Source organism: Balaenoptera ricei, chromosome 6 (genome assembly GCF_028023285.1).
Source record: "Balaenoptera ricei isolate mBalRic1 chromosome 6, mBalRic1.hap2, whole genome shotgun sequence".
In the NCBI taxonomy this organism is placed as follows: domain Eukaryota; kingdom Metazoa; phylum Chordata; class Mammalia; order Artiodactyla; family Balaenopteridae; genus Balaenoptera; species Balaenoptera ricei.
Genome location: NC_082644.1, coordinates 16,612,950 through 16,629,414, shown reverse-complemented (window position 1 = coordinate 16,629,414; position 16,465 = coordinate 16,612,950). Strand labels below are relative to the sequence as shown.

Below are 16,465 nucleotides of genomic sequence, written 5' to 3'. Positions count from 1 at the left end.
AGAGGATGGGTGAAAGTCCCTGGCCCAGAGCAAGTGACGGTTGGTTTAGAACAGGGCGGGAAGCTGGACTAGAGGATACCAGGCTGCGGTTCTGCCGGTTGAGCCTTCATTTCCACAAGTCCAGGGAGCCAAGGCCGGCTCAGCCCCTACCTGTAGCGGGCGCCCATGGGAATGGGTGGGCGGGCCTTATCATCAGGGCCGAGCGGCTCTAGTTGCCATGGAGACGGGGCAGGCGGTGTGAGGTGGGGCCCGGCTGGGGGCTCAGATAAGGCGCGGCTGCACAGCTGGGGGAGGGTGGGTCCGAGATGGAAGAACTGGGCGCCGCCGGGGCAGCTGAGAAGGCCCTTCCGCCACCTGGGCTGGCCTTCCTCCGCAGCTCTTTCCCTTTCCTCCCTTTGCGCCCTCCCTTCCTGCTGCAGTCTGCCCTCTCGGTCTGTCCACTGGAGGCGGCCCGGGCCTGGGAGCGCACGTGCAGAAACGAGGGGTGTGCACGGGTGCGGACGCGCGAGGAAATTGGCTTTGGGGGAGGGGCTACGAGTGGGTGGAGTAAGCGTTTGCGGGGCGTGATGTGATTTGGGAGAAGGCAAGAACACACTCTCTCCCTTTCTTTCCCCTCCCCCTTTCCCCCTCCCCTCCCTCCTTCCCTCTCTCCCTCTCCCCCCACCCTACACTCCTACTCCACCCCAAAACATTTTCCCTGCTGGCTTAATATTTAACGAGTAAGACCTTCACTCCTTAAGGTTAGCCCCAAATTAAAATGCCATGTCTCTGGAAGGGTAAGACATTAACAATTTCCGCAGCGTGCTTTCTAACACACCAGGCGCTGGTGTGCAGGTTCCTGAACGAATGCGGCTCAGGGCAGAAGGCGAGGAGACCCAGCCCAGGGGATGGGCACGGGGCTGTGCACAGCTGTGGAGAAGAAGGGGCAGGGGACAGAGCAGGGACATCATTATTCTGAATCGTCTTTCCGAGTGGCTGCGTCTGTGGGACAGTGTTGGTGCACAGGCGAGTGGGGGTCTCAGTGCAAGACCTTGTAACCTGTGACCTGGCTCATCTTGGACCCCTCCTCTCCCTCCCTGGGCAGTGACCACTCTGAGAGGCAGTCATTACCCCACTCTGTACCCACCCGCAACTGGTGTTCGAGGTCAGGGTGCCTGGGCCACCTCCAGGTTCAGCCTGAGGCTCCAGGACACTTAGACGCTCTCCATTCTCCCCCACCTCCCCCACTCCACACTCCCCCCCGCCCCCCACCCCCCGACCGTTCCAGTCCTTTCTACTCTCTTCAGCCTCTGCCTAACCCACCTGTAGGGTCTGTATATGACCTTATCTCTCACTTTTCCTGGGAAAATAGAAGCCTCCCGATCGGCCCGCTCCAAAGTCCCCTAGATTGCAGTTACCCAGCTTTCCCTTTCCTCTCCTTTCAGGGAAGCTCGGGCTTTCTTTCCAAAGGTAGTCCTTCACTTGGGCCTGGACCCAATCCCTCTCCCCTTCCCCTGCTGGGACCTTCCTCCCTCAAGTGCCTCCCCCCTCTCCTGCAGCCACAGTTTCTTCTTCTCTACTCTTCACTGCCTACAAACGTGTTCAGGTCTCCCTTTTCCTAAAAAACCTTCAGCCAAGCTCACCTCCTGCAAAGTAACCCCCTCCTGCCCTTCTGTCACACTTCTTGGAAGTGCCCTTCCCCCTGCCTGTACACCCTGGCCACCCCTCCCCACCCCCATCCCTAACAAGGAGGCCTCACTATTCCTCTGCAGATGCTCTCAGAGGCCACCAGGGCTTGACATCCAAACTGGCGAGCTGTCACTCCTTCCTGCATGTCTTGCCTTCTCTGGGCGATGGACTCCTGGCTTCATGACATTCTTTCTCAACCCCCCTATCCCTCCCCGCAACTCTCTCTCAATGTTTATGGCACACTTAACTGTGTATTAGGTCCTTTACTGAAAATACAAAGAATCACTAGATACACTCCCAGCCCCTCAGGGACCCGGGCATCTAGCCTTCCGCCTCCCTTACATGCCATCTCCAGCCCCCGTTTTCTTCTAGTCCCCTAGCGTTTCCCAGGATGCTGGTTTTTGACCTTCTTTCTCCCTCGGCAACCTCATGGGGCAGACTACCACCTCTAGCTCAAATGGCTCCCAAATTTCTGTTGCCAGCTACTGCCCCCACCTCAACCTCAACTGGCAAGAAGTGAACTCATTGCTTCCCCTTCTCCTGTCATTGCTACCTGTTCCTCCCCAGCGGTGAGGGGGGTGCGGGGGAGGCTGTCTCCAGATCAAGTTCTGTTTTGCACATTCTGCCTCTAGGATTCCTCCCACTTGGCCCTGTCCATCTTCGGCCCCAGGCCCAAGTCTAGAGCCTCACAATCCCCTGCCTGAACTACTGCCGTAACTTCCTGGCTGGTCTCTCTCTGGACCGCCTCTTCCTGTCTATTCCATCTCCCAGGCTGCAGCCTGATTCATTTTCCCAAAGCACTGCTTGGATCCGTCACTTCTTTGTTTTAAAAAAAGTTTCTAAGCATTCCATAGCCCTAGTTGCCCACAGAATACATTCGGAATCCCCTAGTCTAAGTTCAAGGCATCTACAAATCTGGCCTCCAACCTCCTGCCCCAAACCAGTCTCAACCTCATGAGCTCCATGGTTCAGCCATATTTGCTGTCCCCAGACAGACCCAGTGCTTCCCCGTTTCTCCAGTTTCCCTCATGCTGCTGTCTCTTTCAAGGATCCCTCTTTTAGTTTTTGCATGATCTCAAACCGGGCATCTTTCAAGGCCTGCCTTAAACACTTCCTCCTCTAAGAAAACCTTTTTATTTTCTCCTCTTGACACCCCAGCAGGAGTGATTCCTCTCTCCTGTGACCTCTCACAGCCCTTTATACTATCTTATCAGGCACACATAATTTTCTGCTTTGCATGGGCGTTATCTATACATATGGCCTCATTTCTGGAGGGGCGGCTTAGCTCCTTTGACTCATCTTTCTGTTCTCCATAACACCACAACGCTCTGTGGTCATTGCAGAACAGGTGCTCAGAAAGTAGTGAATGAATGGGTAAAACAATACATGACTGGGTGGGCGGGTGGGTGTATATGGGTGGATGAATGAGTGTTTGCCTCTTGGCTAAGCCAGTGTATAGCTAGTTTGACAATGTCTGTTAACAAAGTAAAGACGAAATAGGAGTGAGAGGGAGCTAACAGCTCTTTGAGTATGTGTTAGAGTTTATTCCAGTCCTCACACATCTAGTTAAAAGCATTACAAAGTGAGTGCTAAGAAAGCAAGAGAAGGATGAAGCTCTGGAATGGAGCCCTTCCATGGGCACCTAGTCACCAGTGTGACTCTGATGGCCAGACTCTTGTCTTGGAGAAGGCTTGGCTCTAGAATTCCAAAAAGACTTGAGAACTGTGGCAAATGCTAGTCTATCCCCACAGTGAACCTGACACAGTACTACGGCGGCACTACGAAACATGCCAATGCTGAAGACACAATCACTGTCACCTCCACAACTCTGGACAAGTTTTTAACCTCTCCGAGCCTCGGTTTTCTCATCTGTAAAATAGGTCTACCTTATAGGATTGTTGGGGGGATGAAACAAAATAATCCTTGTAAAGTGCTTATCAAAGTACCCGGCATGAGCATTCAAAAAATGATAGCTATTATTATTGTTGTAGAAATTAGCAGTCATTCTAGTTAGCGAGAAAACATGTCAGGCAACATAACCAAGGACTAAATTATATGATTCTCTTTTTAAGTCCCACTGGAATTCAGAGACGAGTTTGTCAATGAGGACTAGAATAATAGGGGAGGCCTCCAAGAGGAGGAGGGTTTAGCATGGCCCTTAAAGGATGGGTGGGATCTGGGAGATGAGAATAGTGCAAGAGCATGCGCAAAAGCAGGGAAGTGGGAGTGAGGGCTGCTGGTGCAGCAAGTAGGTGGTGGAGAGACAGAGAGCAGAAAAACGGCCTGATACAAAGTAACAGGTGATAAAATTGGGAGCACCAATGACCTCAAGTCTTTCATGACCTTCTGTGGCAGAGTGGCTACAGAAAGCCATCTAAGTTTATCAGTCCTCAGGGAGATAGAAGTAATAATAGTTAACGGGCTTCCCTGGTGGCGCAGCGGTTGGGAGTCTGCCTGCTAATGCAGGGGGCACGGGTTCGCGCCCTGGTCTGGGAGGATCCCACATGCCGCGGAGCGCCTGGGCCCGTGAGCCACAATTGCTGAGCCTGTGCGTCTGGAGCCTGTGCTCCGCGACAGGAGGGGCCGCGATGGTGGGAGGCCCGCGCGCCGCGATGAAGAGTGGCCCCCGCTTGCCGCAGCTGGAGAAGGCCCTCGCACAGAAACGAAGACCCAACATAGCAATCAATCAATCAATAAATAAATCTTTAAAAAAAAAAAAAAAAATAGCCTTATAATAATAGTTAACATTCTACATAAAATCTATGTTTTAAACACTTCACATGTTGTAACTTACCTAATAATCAGAGCAACCCTATGACACAGATACTAGTACCACCTTCCATGTTATGGATGAGAACGTGAGGCCCAAAGAGGGTAAGTAACTTGCGCAAAGTCACACAGCTTCTGAGTGGCAGAGTCTCCTCTCCCCAGGCATCCCAGTCCAGAGTCCATGCTCTTAACCGCTACGTTATTGCTGCCTCTTCCCTGCACCTTCTGTAGTCATCAGCTCTCTTCACTCCATGGCTTACTGCCAGCAGTTGGAAGACAGTTCCACTGCCACCATCACGTCAGAAACTCAGCCAGGCGTTCATTGAATGGTTATTTTTATTTATTTATATAAATTTATTTTATTTATTTATTTATTTTTGGCTGCATTAGGTCTTCATGGCTGCACACGGGCTTTCTCTAGTTGTGGCGAGCGGGGGCTACTCTTCGTTGCGGTGCACGGGCTTCTCATTGCAGTGGCTTCTCATCGTGGAGCATGGGCTCTAGGCGCGCAGGCTTCAGTAGTTGTGGCACATGGGCTCTAGAGCGCAGTCTCAGTAGTTGTGGCGCACGGGCTTAGTTGCTCCGCGGCATGTGGGATCTTCCCGGACCAGGGCTCAAACCCGTGTCCCCTGCATTGGCAGATGGATTCTTAACACTGTGCCACCAGGGAAGTCCCACTGAATAGTTATTATGTGTCTGGTTCAGGGGTGTGTGGGGAGGATGGGAGGATTGCTAAGGGAGTTACTGAGGAAGACCTGGGCTGTGGCCCCAGGGAACTCCTACTCTACTGTTGCAGACAGGACTCAACTTCTTAGGAACCAAGAGAGAGCAGTGCCAGCCTGGAGGCCTTCCTGCTGAACTAGGGGGCCCCGACTTGCAGCAAAGTAGCACTTCAGAGGGCAGCCTCAGCTCGAGGATTCCGAGATGGTGGGGAGCTGGGACGTGGGCTTCGCCCCAAAGGTGTTTTACCAAATGCCCGCAAGTGGGATTGCCTGCTGTACAGGGCCAGGCACATGGGGATGTGGCTCCCTCCAGCCGCCCCCTCCCTTCTCCACTGGGAGAGCGGCAGCCCCCAGCCAATGACCTGAGCGCTTCCCACCAAATCGCCTTCGCTTTGTCCTCCCCTCCCCCTATTGCCATCTCATAGTATTACTAAGTCCCTCTGTGTTCAACCTTTCTGGGCTATGAGAGAGGGGTGGCACCGTGGACATAGATTGAGGGGAAGGAGGTCAAGGGCACCAACACAGCGCCAGGGAAAGGCCACGGCAGAGGCCGAGGCGAGTGAGAACCTGGGCCTGAAACTGACCCGCAGCCCGGGCAGGGCAGGTGTGAGGAAGCAGGGATGTGTAGGCTGCCCCGGGAACGGGAACGGCTGGCCCCTGCCGTCATTTCCTTTCCAGCCAGAGAACAATGGCTCAGAAACTAGTGCAGCCCGTCCACCTTCCCGTCTCGCCGCGGGCCACATGCGACCTCCGGTCCCCGCGGCTGAGCGAACGGAAAGCTGGAGCCCCGCTCCCCGAAACACGCGGGGCCGGAGGGGGCTGCCCTCGCCCCCGCCCTCTGAGATCGCGGGGCCCCGACAGCCCCGGCTGGCACGTTCTCCCTCCCCTTCCAGGCCCTGCACTCGGCCAGCAGCCTGGAGAGTCACCGAGGGATGAGGTCGCCACAGCCCGGGGGAGCACCCTTTCTGCTCTCGCGGCCCCGAGCGCGCAGCGCCCAGGAGCCGGATAGAGCCTGACGCCCTGTCGTCTCCCCCTCGCGCACAGGCCTCTGCGAGTGATCCGCCCGGCCAGCTCCCTGCTGCATGGAACGGCTGCAGAAGGTGGGCGGGGCTACACCCACGCCGGGGCGGTGGGGTGCCGGGGGCACGCGGTGGGGGCCAGGCTCCCCGCGGAGGGTCAGGTCGGGAGTCGAGGATGCCACCTGGTGGTTGCCCGCGGCGCCGCACCCCGGGGCCCCAGAGGCCTAGAGAAGCCCTCCCCTGCCCCACCCCCTCCCTCCGCCCGGCCCTGGCACCCACGCACATTCCCACCCGCCCGCCTTCTCCCTCTCCCCAGCAACCACTTACCTCCCCTGGGAGCGTCAGCTCCTCCCGAGGCTCCAGTGTTCCCGGCTCTCCCTCCAGCATCGTGGTGAGTACCTCTCGGCCACCAGCACCCTCAGGCTGGGAGGAGGGAGGGGCGGGGCGCACGCTGGCTGCGGGGCCGCTTCACTCAAATGATGATGGTCCTGCCAGGGCTGGCAGAGGGGCAGAGAGAACCCCAGATCCAGAGAAGGTTCTGCACACCCCCTCCTGCTGGTCTGGTCCTGTCTCGTTGTACCCAAAGGGCTAGATGAAGGACTATCATTGTTTCAAGGTGACCCTCTAAACTCTTAATATGACAATAATAGAAATATTAACTTACAGGAGCTGACATCTAAAACGGCTGCCCATCTTCTTCCTAATAAATTGCAGGTCTGGCTTGTAAGGCCAGTATTCTAGGGGAGGCTTTTGACACCTCTGTTCCATGTGTATCATTTCCCTTCAGGCCAAGATGGACAATCAGGTGATGGGCTACAAGGACTTGGCCGCCATCCCCAAGGACAAGGCCATCCTGGACATCGAGAGGCCTGACCTCATGATCTACGAGCCCCACTTTACCTATTCTCTGCTGGAACACGTGGAGCTGCCCAGAAGCCGGGAGGTAAAGGGTGGGAGGTTCCTCTTGGACAGGACTTGGGGGAAGGGCTCCCCCAGCCACACTGGGTGGGAGGCAGAATCCCTCTCATGCTTTCTTTCCTGGAGGTCAGACTCCAAAACAAGAAGGGGACCTGTGCACAGGAATCACCAGTCAGTTGGTGAACTGGGTATTTGTGCAGAGCAGGCAGAGATGGGCTGGCGGCTGGAAACTAGCTCGAGGTGGAGAGCAGGGGAGGCCGTGTTTGAATGGTAGCAGCATAGAGCGGGGTCATGTAGGAATGGGGTGGGACTGGGCAGAAAGTGAGCAAATTTGTGGAAAGCACTCAGGAACACCGAGCTCGGAGGCCAGAAGTCCTAGCTGAGTGTGACCTGTGTGACGGTGTGGTCTCAGTTTCCCTTCCTATAAAATAGAGGTGATACCTTTACCCGTCCACCTCACTAGTCAAATGCACGAGATAACGCAGGACAGGTACTTCATACACTGTGTTGGAGAAAGGGGCAGTGTCAGGGCTGAGCAGAGAGACGGGGCCAGGCTGTGGGGAGACTTAAATGCCTGACAAGGGGCCCGGACTCCATCCTGGACGCTATGGGTCTTGTCCCTTCCCCTTGTTGCTCGTTGGCTCTGAGCTCAGAGCCATAGCCCCTCCAGCTGGCCCTCAGAGCACATGCACACTGCTCCAAGATCCTCGGCTTCTTCTGCTTCTTCGTGGGTCCTAGGGAAAGACTTAGGACCCTGTCTCGGGAGAGAGAGGACGGAGGGCCAGCCCTGGGAGCTGGCAAGGACTAAGAGAGAAGAGGTGGCCCAGAAACTGGCTGGGCAATTGCAGAGTTGAGTGAGGGGGGGTGAAGTGGCCCACCTGGGGTCCTAGGGACAAGGGTTTAATCCCACCCTTGTGGCTCTGACCAGCCTCCTCTCCATTCACAGCGCTCGCTGTCACCCAAATCCACATCCCCCCCACCATCCCCAGAGGTGAGTCTGCCCCGCACCTGACACTTGCCCAGCCCTGCTCTGACCGGGCTCAACCCCCTTCCCCACACACGTCCAGACTGGGCTTGGCAGAGCCTAAGGGGTGATGGAATCAGTGGACCTTGTCCTGTCACTGGCCAGCTCTGGGTCCATCTACGTCTGACCCAGGATCTCTTTTAATCCTTTCTCCTGGGTCAGGCACCATCAGCAGGTCAAGTCCTTGGATAGCCTTCCTCTGCCCTGGGGTTGGGGGCGTGTGGGCTGCTAGGGTGGGAGGATGGAGATGGTGGAGGGGGTGGGGTGGGGGACCTGGGAGCTGCAGTGAACCGTACTTCTGCTCTGCAGGTGTGGGCGGAGAGCCGGTCCCCTGGAACCATCTCTCAGGCTTCAGCCCCAAGAACCACTGGGACGCCCCGGACCAGCCTGCCCCATTTCCACCATCCTGGTAGGTTTTAGTGTGAGCATGGCTGCATCCTTGCCCTAGGACCTCTTTTTTCCTTCAGGAACCCAAGCCCCTTACTCTCAGTCCCCCACTCTCTGGAGTATATGCACACCACAGAACTGGCGGGACCCCCAGATGCCGGACCCCAGGCAGAGCTCCCAGAGATGCTGGGCCCTGCTGCATCCTCCCTCCCACCCAAACAGAGAAGTGCAAAAATCCCAACCCCTGAGGGGTAATTTCGGGATCTCCGGTTCTGTCTTGGCTCTTGGCAGGAGCCCCTGAATTTCCTTCCTTCTCCCAATCCATGTCTCCATTCCCTTCTCTGACCCAGCCTCCCCGCCATCCTCATAGCCTCCTTCTCATCCACTCTTGCTCCCTCTCCACAGAGACCACCCGCCCAGATTCCAACATCTACAAGAAGCCACCCATCTACAAGCAGAAAGGTGAGGGTTCCCCTGACCGACCAGAGCCCCCTTTTCACCACGTGCCGGGAGGCTGTCCTGAGGGTGGGGGGGGGGGGTGATGGGAGAACAGATGTTAATCACGGCGTGTAAACTGCCCTGTGCATTTCCTTGTGCCTTGCTTTTACACCCAGGAGCTCACAGGTGTGAAGAGGGAGAGATGAGGGAGTGGGGGGCCGAGGTGGGAGGTGGCCTCCGGGGCGGGGTGTGCCCGGGCTGACCTTGACCTCCCCCCGCAGAGTCCACAGGAGGCAGCCCTCAGAGCAAGCACCTCATTGAAGACCTCATCATCGAGTCGTCCAAGTTCCCTGCAGCGCAGCCTCCCGACCCCAACCAGCCAGCCAAGATCGAAACGGACTACTGGCCGTGCCCCCCGTCGCTGGCCGTTGTGGGTAGGCGAGACTGCTGGAGAGGGGAGAGGGAGGCCCTGCTGAAGCCCCAGGAACCCCCCCACCACCTGCATGAACCCTCCAGGCTCCTGCTCCCCCGTCCCCTGCAACTCCATCTCTCTTGGCGTAAGCAGCCCTGCTTGTTAGTCATTTACCCGCTTTCCGTTCATTTCTTTGGCTGCTCAACAGACGTTTGTCGAATTTCTACTGTGTCCCAGGCTCTGTGATGGGAGCTCTGGAAAGAGAAAGAGGAATGAGACGAGGTTTTGGCCCCCAGTCGCTTTCAGTCGTGTGAGCATGTGTTGCCCACCCAGCTTCATCGCAAGGCTAGAAAACGTTGCTTTTGTTTTATAATAATAATTTGCAGTGTTCCCTTCAAGGTGCAGCTCCGGGACATGCACAAAGCAGCCCCTGACAGACGCTCGTTGAGCGCGCAGTTGATTGACTGATGTGCCTGCTTTTGTCCGTCTTTCCCAGAGACAGAATGGAGGAAGCGGAAGGCGTCGAGGAGGGGGGCAGAGGAGGAGGAGGAGGAGGAGGACGATGACTCCGGGGAGGAGATGAAGGCTCTCAGGGAGCGTCAAAGGGAGGAACTCAGTAAGGTAGCGTCTCACTGCCCCACCCGCATCCCTGGGCCACCCTGGGGACAGAAGTTCCATTCTGATCTAAATGGGTACATGTCTGAAAAGCGTCCTAGTGAGAACATGTGAGGAATTCCTTTTCTTTGCCAGGATGTCAGGCTGCTGCTTTTGAAGGGACACAAGGATTGCATGTTGCTTTAGGGGGCCGCCACTTACTGTTAGGGCCAAAAGCACAGAAAAGGGTGGCCCCGCCAGTGCCAGGCTTCAGCAGGCAGAGTAGTTCATGGGATGAGGAGAAAGGAGAGAGTAGGCTGCTGGCCTCCAGGGGAGGAGAGAGGGTGTAGGGAGTCACGGAAAGGCCACTGATGGTGGCACGGGCTTGTGCTCTGGGCCTTGTGACCTGGGACGCAGAAGCCCCTGGGGCAGAGTTACACTGAGCGGCTCTGACTCCTTGCTCTCGAGGGTGGCCAGACCCAATGTGGCAGAGCTTCTGACCAGGACAGGCTCCACGGGCTCCAGGCACCACACAGCCCCTCGGGAACTCTGTCCCCACTCCTGCCTGGGGTGGACCCAACTCTGAACCTTCTGGAGATGAGAAACAAGTATCGACGCCTCGGATCCATCTTCCTTTCTCCTTGCCAGGTTACTTCTAACTTGGGAAAGATGATCTTGAAAGAAGAGATGGAAAAGTCATTGCCTATCCGGCGGAAAACCCGCTCTCTGCCTGACCGGACACCCTTCCATACCTGTGAGTGTCACCGAGGGGGCTCAGAATCACCTGGCCAGACCCTGAGGCCAGAATCAAATAGTCTGCTGAGTTTGTCTGTCACACGCCCAGCACTGTGCTACTGTGGGTATAAGAGACATAGAAGTTTCGGTTGCTGGCTCAAGGCTCTGGCGATCCCCTTAGGCCAAGAGTACCAGTCATGGAACAAGATGAGATGACAAAGGATGGCCTCAGCTAAAGCAGAATTAGCACATTTTGTTTAATTCAACAAACATTTATTGGGTGTCTACCACGTTCTTGGCCTTGAGGATATAAAGAGTAAAACACTATAGTGCTGCCTTCCAGTAGCTTCTGGTCACGGGGAAAGTGACGTGGAAACTGGGGTGTCAGTGCAGCATAGCAGGTGAGAGGTACACTTCAAGTGATTTGAGAGGACGCTGATAGGGCCTGGGTCTCAGAGTTGGAGTCTTGAAGGACAAGACAAAGTGAGTCAGGGAGAAGGGCAGCACAGACCCCAGGGACAGTGTGGGAGCAAAGGCCAGGAGCAGCAAACATCCGGCCAGCAGAGAGGCCCTCCGGGAGCCTGGAATTACAGCGCACAGAGCGTGCTCTGAGGTGGCTGGGGCTTTGGTGCCGTGCTGCTCATCACTGAGCCTAACCTGGGCTTCCTTCGAGCATGGATGGCTGGAGAGGAGGGGGGCACATCTGAGAAGCCCAAACTGGAAGCTACAAGGCCTCTAAGAGCCTGGCCTCGGAAGCCACAGGGCATCCTTCTACTGCCTTCTGACGGCCAGAGCAGCTCACAGGCCACCCAGACACAAGGGAGAGGAAAGAGATTCTGCTTCCTGATGAGAGGAACCACCCAAGGGCACACAGGCTGGGAGATAATGTTGCGGGCCATCTTCGGAGACCGTCTACCACACTTTCCAATCATCTGGGTAAGGGCTAAAAATATACATAGGTCCAGAGAAGAGGGAATGGGTTTGAGAACTATACAGGCACCGTCTGTATAGAAATAGCCCCGGAATTACAATTTTTCAACTTTACGATGGTGCGAAAGCAATATGCATTCAGTAGAAACTGTATGTCCAGTTTTGAATTTTGACCTTTTCCCAGGCTAGTGATGTGCGGTACGATGCTCTCTTGGCTTTTTTTATTTTTTTCTTCTTTTTTTTTTTTTGGCCGCACCGTGCGGCATGCAGGATCTTAGTTCCCCGACCAGGGATTGAACACACGCCCCCTGCAGTGGAAGCGCAGAGTCTTAACCACGGGACAGCCAGGGAAGTCCCACGATGCTCTCTTGAGATGCTGGGCAGCGGCAGCGAGCCGCAGCTCCCCGCCAGCCACACCATCACGACGGGAAGCAGCCCGTACGCTCACAACCATTCTGTACCCAGACCACCGTTCTGTTTTCCGCTTTCAGGACGGTATGCAATAAATTACATGAGAGGTTCAACACTTCATTGTAAAATAGGCTTTGCCCACCTGTAGGCTCATGGAAGTGTTCTGAGCACGTTTAAGGTAGGCTGGGCTGAGCTCTGATGTTCAGTAGGTTTGGTGTATTAAATGCATTTTTGACTTAACGATGGGTTTATCGGGGCGTGACCCCATCGTAGATCGAGGAAGATCTGTAGAGGAGATGGAATCAACTGGACTTAGTGGCTGATTGGATGTGGGTGGTGAAGGAGAGACGAGTTGGGGTTTTTGTCTTGGGTGCTGGGTGATGACAGACCTGGGGCTGAGATCATGAAAGAGGCAGGTTTCGGGGGAAAGATGAAGAGACTGGGGACATGTTGGGTTAAGTGCATGTAGGTGGGAGCTGAGTTTGACTGAGTTGGAAGCTTGAGGCGCAAGTCAGGGCTCAAGCAGAATCTTCAGCTTATACGTGGTAATGGGACCATGAGAAAAACTCCAGTTGTGTAGAAAAAGGGGAGGGAAGGGCAGGGTGCCGAGGGCTGTTCCTTGGAGAGCACTCACAGTACAATCCCCTTGGAAGTTTGGCTGGGAGGAGGTCAGAAGTGAGACCCAGCCTCAGGATGCGGGAGGCTGGCCTTGAAAGGGTCGGGGACTTGGCTTTGGGAGCAGGCCACATCAGAAGTTGAGGTTTGGGACTTCCCTGGTGGTCCAGTGGTTAAGAATCCAAGCTCCAACCTGAACAATTTCAGAAGTACGGACGGGCGTGTCATTCCGACGTAAGGGTAACATTGAAATTAATGGTCACTTTCAAACATAAAAAGGCAATCTAGAAATCATTAGGAGTGAAAATCTTTTACACTTTAGGGACTTCCCTGGCGGCCCAGTAGTTAAGACTCTGCGCTTCCAGTGCAGGGGGCACGGGTTCGATCCCTGGTTGGGGATGCCATGCAGCATGGCCAAGAAGTTAAAAAAAAAAAATCTTATCAGTCAGGTGAGGGAGAAGTGTGTACTTATCACAAAAGAGAAGTGCTTCAATAATGAGGGTTGTGAAAGCAGACAATTTTCTACACAAAAATAAGAAGCATTAAGGAAAAAAAAAAACACGAGGGTCCCCAAAACACATTTTGTTCTCACCAAACTTCCAAATAACATATTTTATTAAAATGTTTGAAGAAAACAATTCTTCCTTATACTTTTGAGTCTGTCCAGGCTAAACCTTCACACAAAAAATGCTGGTCAAAACAATTGCTAAAAAAAAACAAAAAACAATTGCTATACCATGCCAGCAATTTCTAGTCACTGGAGATAAAGGAATTTTGAGATTAGTACAAACTAAGAATCCTTCTAGGAAAACCTGTTACCGAAAACCAATTTTCTTGAATTATAATCTGCAGCGCTTGAAAGCTTAGTGATATTATTGGACGTCAAGTTGAAAGTGACATCTGGTCATGCGAATGTCAAGTCCAGTGACTGCGGTGCCATCTAGCAGCTGCAAGTGCTGGGAAAACTGCAGCTTCTGTTTTATAACATCAAGCATTTGAAATTTGATTACCAACATTGCTAAACATGAAATTGGAATAATTCGATTGTTTTGACTAAATTTTAGATTTATTTTCATATTCCAGAGGTTCATTTTACGATGGTGAGCCTCATCATCTGACTATCATTGGCTGACTATCAATTTGAACACTCGGACATTTGGCCCAAATGTCTATTTTGTGCACGTCTGTTAGAGAGAGGGGAGGCATTAGGGATAGTTCAGAGCTGCCAGCACGATGTCTCCTGCTGAAGGTAACGGGCAGGAGCTGGAAGCCAACAGAGGCCCACCGGCTTCCCCCAAGTCCCCCCTCCACTGCCCTGCCCCTGGCAGGGGAGGCCAGAGAATGACCCTCTGGAATGACTGTCAGGCCAAAGGGTCTGAAACAGGGCCTCCTGCTCTCTTCCAGCCTTGCACGTGGGAACATCGAAGTCTTCTTCCCTCCCCGCCTACGGCAGGACCACCCTGAGCCGGGTAAGGTCCCAGGACAGAGGTCACAGGCCTCGTGGGAAGAGTGTGCGTGTGGGGCCCGTGAGGGACTGAGCTACGTGGGCACCTGGGGGGGCGGCCAGACCCTTACAGTGAAGGGGGACGATGTGGAATGCCCCAGCTTCCTCTGATTCCTTCGTGTCCTTTCCAGCTACAGTCCACAGACTTCAGCCCATCCGGGAGCGAGACCGAAAGCCCAGGTGAGAGGCAGGGCCACCCTGATGCTGGGATAGGGGCTCAAGAGGCCCCTGGGGCAGCCCGTGTCTGCGATGCGGGCAGGGCTCTGTGGCTGGAGGTCGGGGCAGCTGAGCTGGCAGGTTTGGAAGCCTGCTGACCTCAGAGCTGCCTCTGAACAATGGCTCTTCTCTCCCACAGGCCTGCAGGTGAGTGCCTTCTGGAGGGTAACACGTGGAGCACGGAAGCCACGGATGGACGGGGGACTGGCAGTGTTGGGGGAGGGGTGCGGGGCGACGGAGTCACCTGGTGAGGACGTAAGAAGCCTAGGGTAAGGCTGGGGAGGCCTCCCTGCCCCACTCTGGCTCACTGCGGCTTTGGTCTCCCCAGAACGGAGAGGGCCAGAGGGGGAGGATGGACCGGGGGAACTCCCTTCCCTGTGTGCTGGAGCAGAAGGTGAGGGGCAGGGGCAGAGGCAGGGGATGGTGGGCAGGGGACAGAACCGTCTCTAGTGGGGGCGGGCCAGCTTGGGGAGAAGCCAGGGAAGTGAATGCACTGAGGGGTCCTCCTGGCTGATGATGGGAGGGGCAGCACGGAAGTTGGGGGAGTTGGATGGCAAGATGGCATGAGCCCCCATGGCCCCTGCAGGCTGATAAGGGGGCCTGGGGAATGGAGGGGGTTACGCTGACAGGGACCTCGAAGAGCCTGATACTTACTGCCCGCCTCCCCTCCCCGCCAGATCTATCCTTACGAAATGCTGGTGGTGACCAACAGGGGGCGAACCAAGCTGCCTCCAGGTGTGGATAGGATGAGGCTTGAGGTACGCAGGGAGAATGTGCTGGGTGGGTGAGGGGCTACTGACGGGGCAGCCTCCCCTGCCCGCTGTGGGGGAAGGTGGCCCAGCCCCACCCTTTGCCTCCTGTCCCTACACTGCCTCTGTGTGTCCCCCTTGCAGAGGCACCTGTCAGCAGAGGACTTCTCAAGGGTCTTTTCCATGTCTCCCGAAGAGTTTGGCAAGCTGGCTCTGTGGAAGCGAAACGAACTCAAGAAAAAGGCCTCTCTCTTCTGACGGCCCCCACCTGCTCCGTGACTGACCCTCACCCTTGCTGCTTCGGGGCTCTGGAGCTGGGGTCACTAGACCCCAAAGCATCACCTCTGGGGGGAGCAGGCGGGTGGGGCAGAGGTGGGGTTGGCTCCGTTGCCCAGGTCGAGGGAGAGCAAGGCCCCTGCAGTGCTGGGGTTTTGGGACGTGGACCTCCTTCCCCATGATGAGCTGGGGGGGTCTCCTTCTCTCATCCCTGGTCCTCGCTGCACAGGGCAAACCCAGCGTGCACTCCAGCACACACAGAGTTAGTGTCTGCACCCTCTCCCTGCCCCCACCCCCATGTGAAGGTCCCCAGAAGGGAGTGATGAGACATGAACGTGACACTTGGTGGTCAGGCCTGTCTGCTGTCCTGACCAAGGGGTGGGAAGAACCCTCGGGCCTGGTAGGAGGCACGTGAGGGTGGGAAGCAGCCACGCAGGCAGAGAGCGCCCAGGACCCTGTGTGCACCCAAACACTCCTCCGCAGCTCACCTGGGACGGGTTCCCCTGCACCTGGGCCTCCCGCCTCTCAGCCTCCAGCAGGGAGGCCACCCAGCCCTCCAGCTTACCCTGTCCTCTCCTTGTGACCCCCAAGCTTCGAAGCCTCTTGCTCCAGCCCTGAGGCTTCCCTAGAAGCCTTGGCTTAGAGTGGAGATGTCGCCTATACAGACCCCCAGCCCCACATCAGCCTTCAGGCTGAGTCGGCTAGAATGCTACCTTCTAGCATCCAGGTCCTGGGCAGAGCCCAGGCCTTTGGGCTCCCCTGGACGGGATGAGGAGCCAGGCTGAGAGTCCTGGCTACCGGGTCCCACCCACACCCCCGCATCCCCCACCATGCTCTCTAAAGAATGTAATTTATTGGGGCACCCCCCAGCTGCTTTCCTCACCTAACTCTCTGCCCTACCTTAATCACGCTCCCAGCTTTTCTTCTCTCCAAATACACGTGTATATAATTATATATATATTTTTTTGCCGGGGTCTGGGTTTTGTTCCTGCCCAGACCCCGACATCCCTTTCCACCGTGTGTGTGTGATAATGCTGGGGGAGGGGGACTCTGCTTGGAATTAAAAGGTTGCATCGGG

General features: G+C 55.5%; 1 protein-coding gene across 12 annotated transcripts in view; it reads left to right on the top strand.

Moving 5' to 3' along the window:
- DMTN (dematin actin binding protein) overlaps positions 1 to 16,465 on the top strand; it is a 27,416-nt gene extending 10,951 nt beyond the window's left edge. For 4 of the 12 annotated variants that reach the window (XM_059926954.1, XM_059926953.1, XM_059926951.1 and 1 more), the window contains 12 exons: positions 6,204 to 6,259; positions 6,495 to 6,569; positions 6,966 to 7,121; positions 8,043 to 8,087; positions 8,430 to 8,529; positions 8,913 to 8,969; positions 9,227 to 9,379; positions 9,854 to 9,978; positions 10,600 to 10,705; positions 14,047 to 14,111; positions 14,278 to 14,326; positions 14,502 to 14,693. In XM_059926954.1, the coding sequence (XP_059782937.1) occupies positions 6,242 to 6,259; positions 6,495 to 6,569; positions 6,966 to 7,121; positions 8,043 to 8,087; positions 8,430 to 8,529; positions 8,913 to 8,969; positions 9,227 to 9,379; positions 9,854 to 9,978; positions 10,600 to 10,705; positions 14,047 to 14,111; positions 14,278 to 14,326; positions 14,502 to 14,635 (1,083 nt within the window). In that variant the 5' untranslated portion in view covers positions 6,204 to 6,241 and the 3' untranslated portion in view covers positions 14,636 to 14,693. Of the gene's footprint in view, positions 1 to 6,052; positions 6,260 to 6,494; positions 6,570 to 6,965; positions 7,122 to 8,042; positions 8,088 to 8,429; positions 8,530 to 8,912; positions 8,970 to 9,226; positions 9,380 to 9,853; positions 9,979 to 10,599; positions 10,706 to 14,046; positions 14,112 to 14,277; positions 14,327 to 14,501; positions 14,757 to 15,039; positions 15,121 to 15,255 lie in introns of those variants that run through there. The other 8 variants (XM_059926949.1, XM_059926948.1, XM_059926947.1 and 5 more) reach the window with 4 other exon arrangements.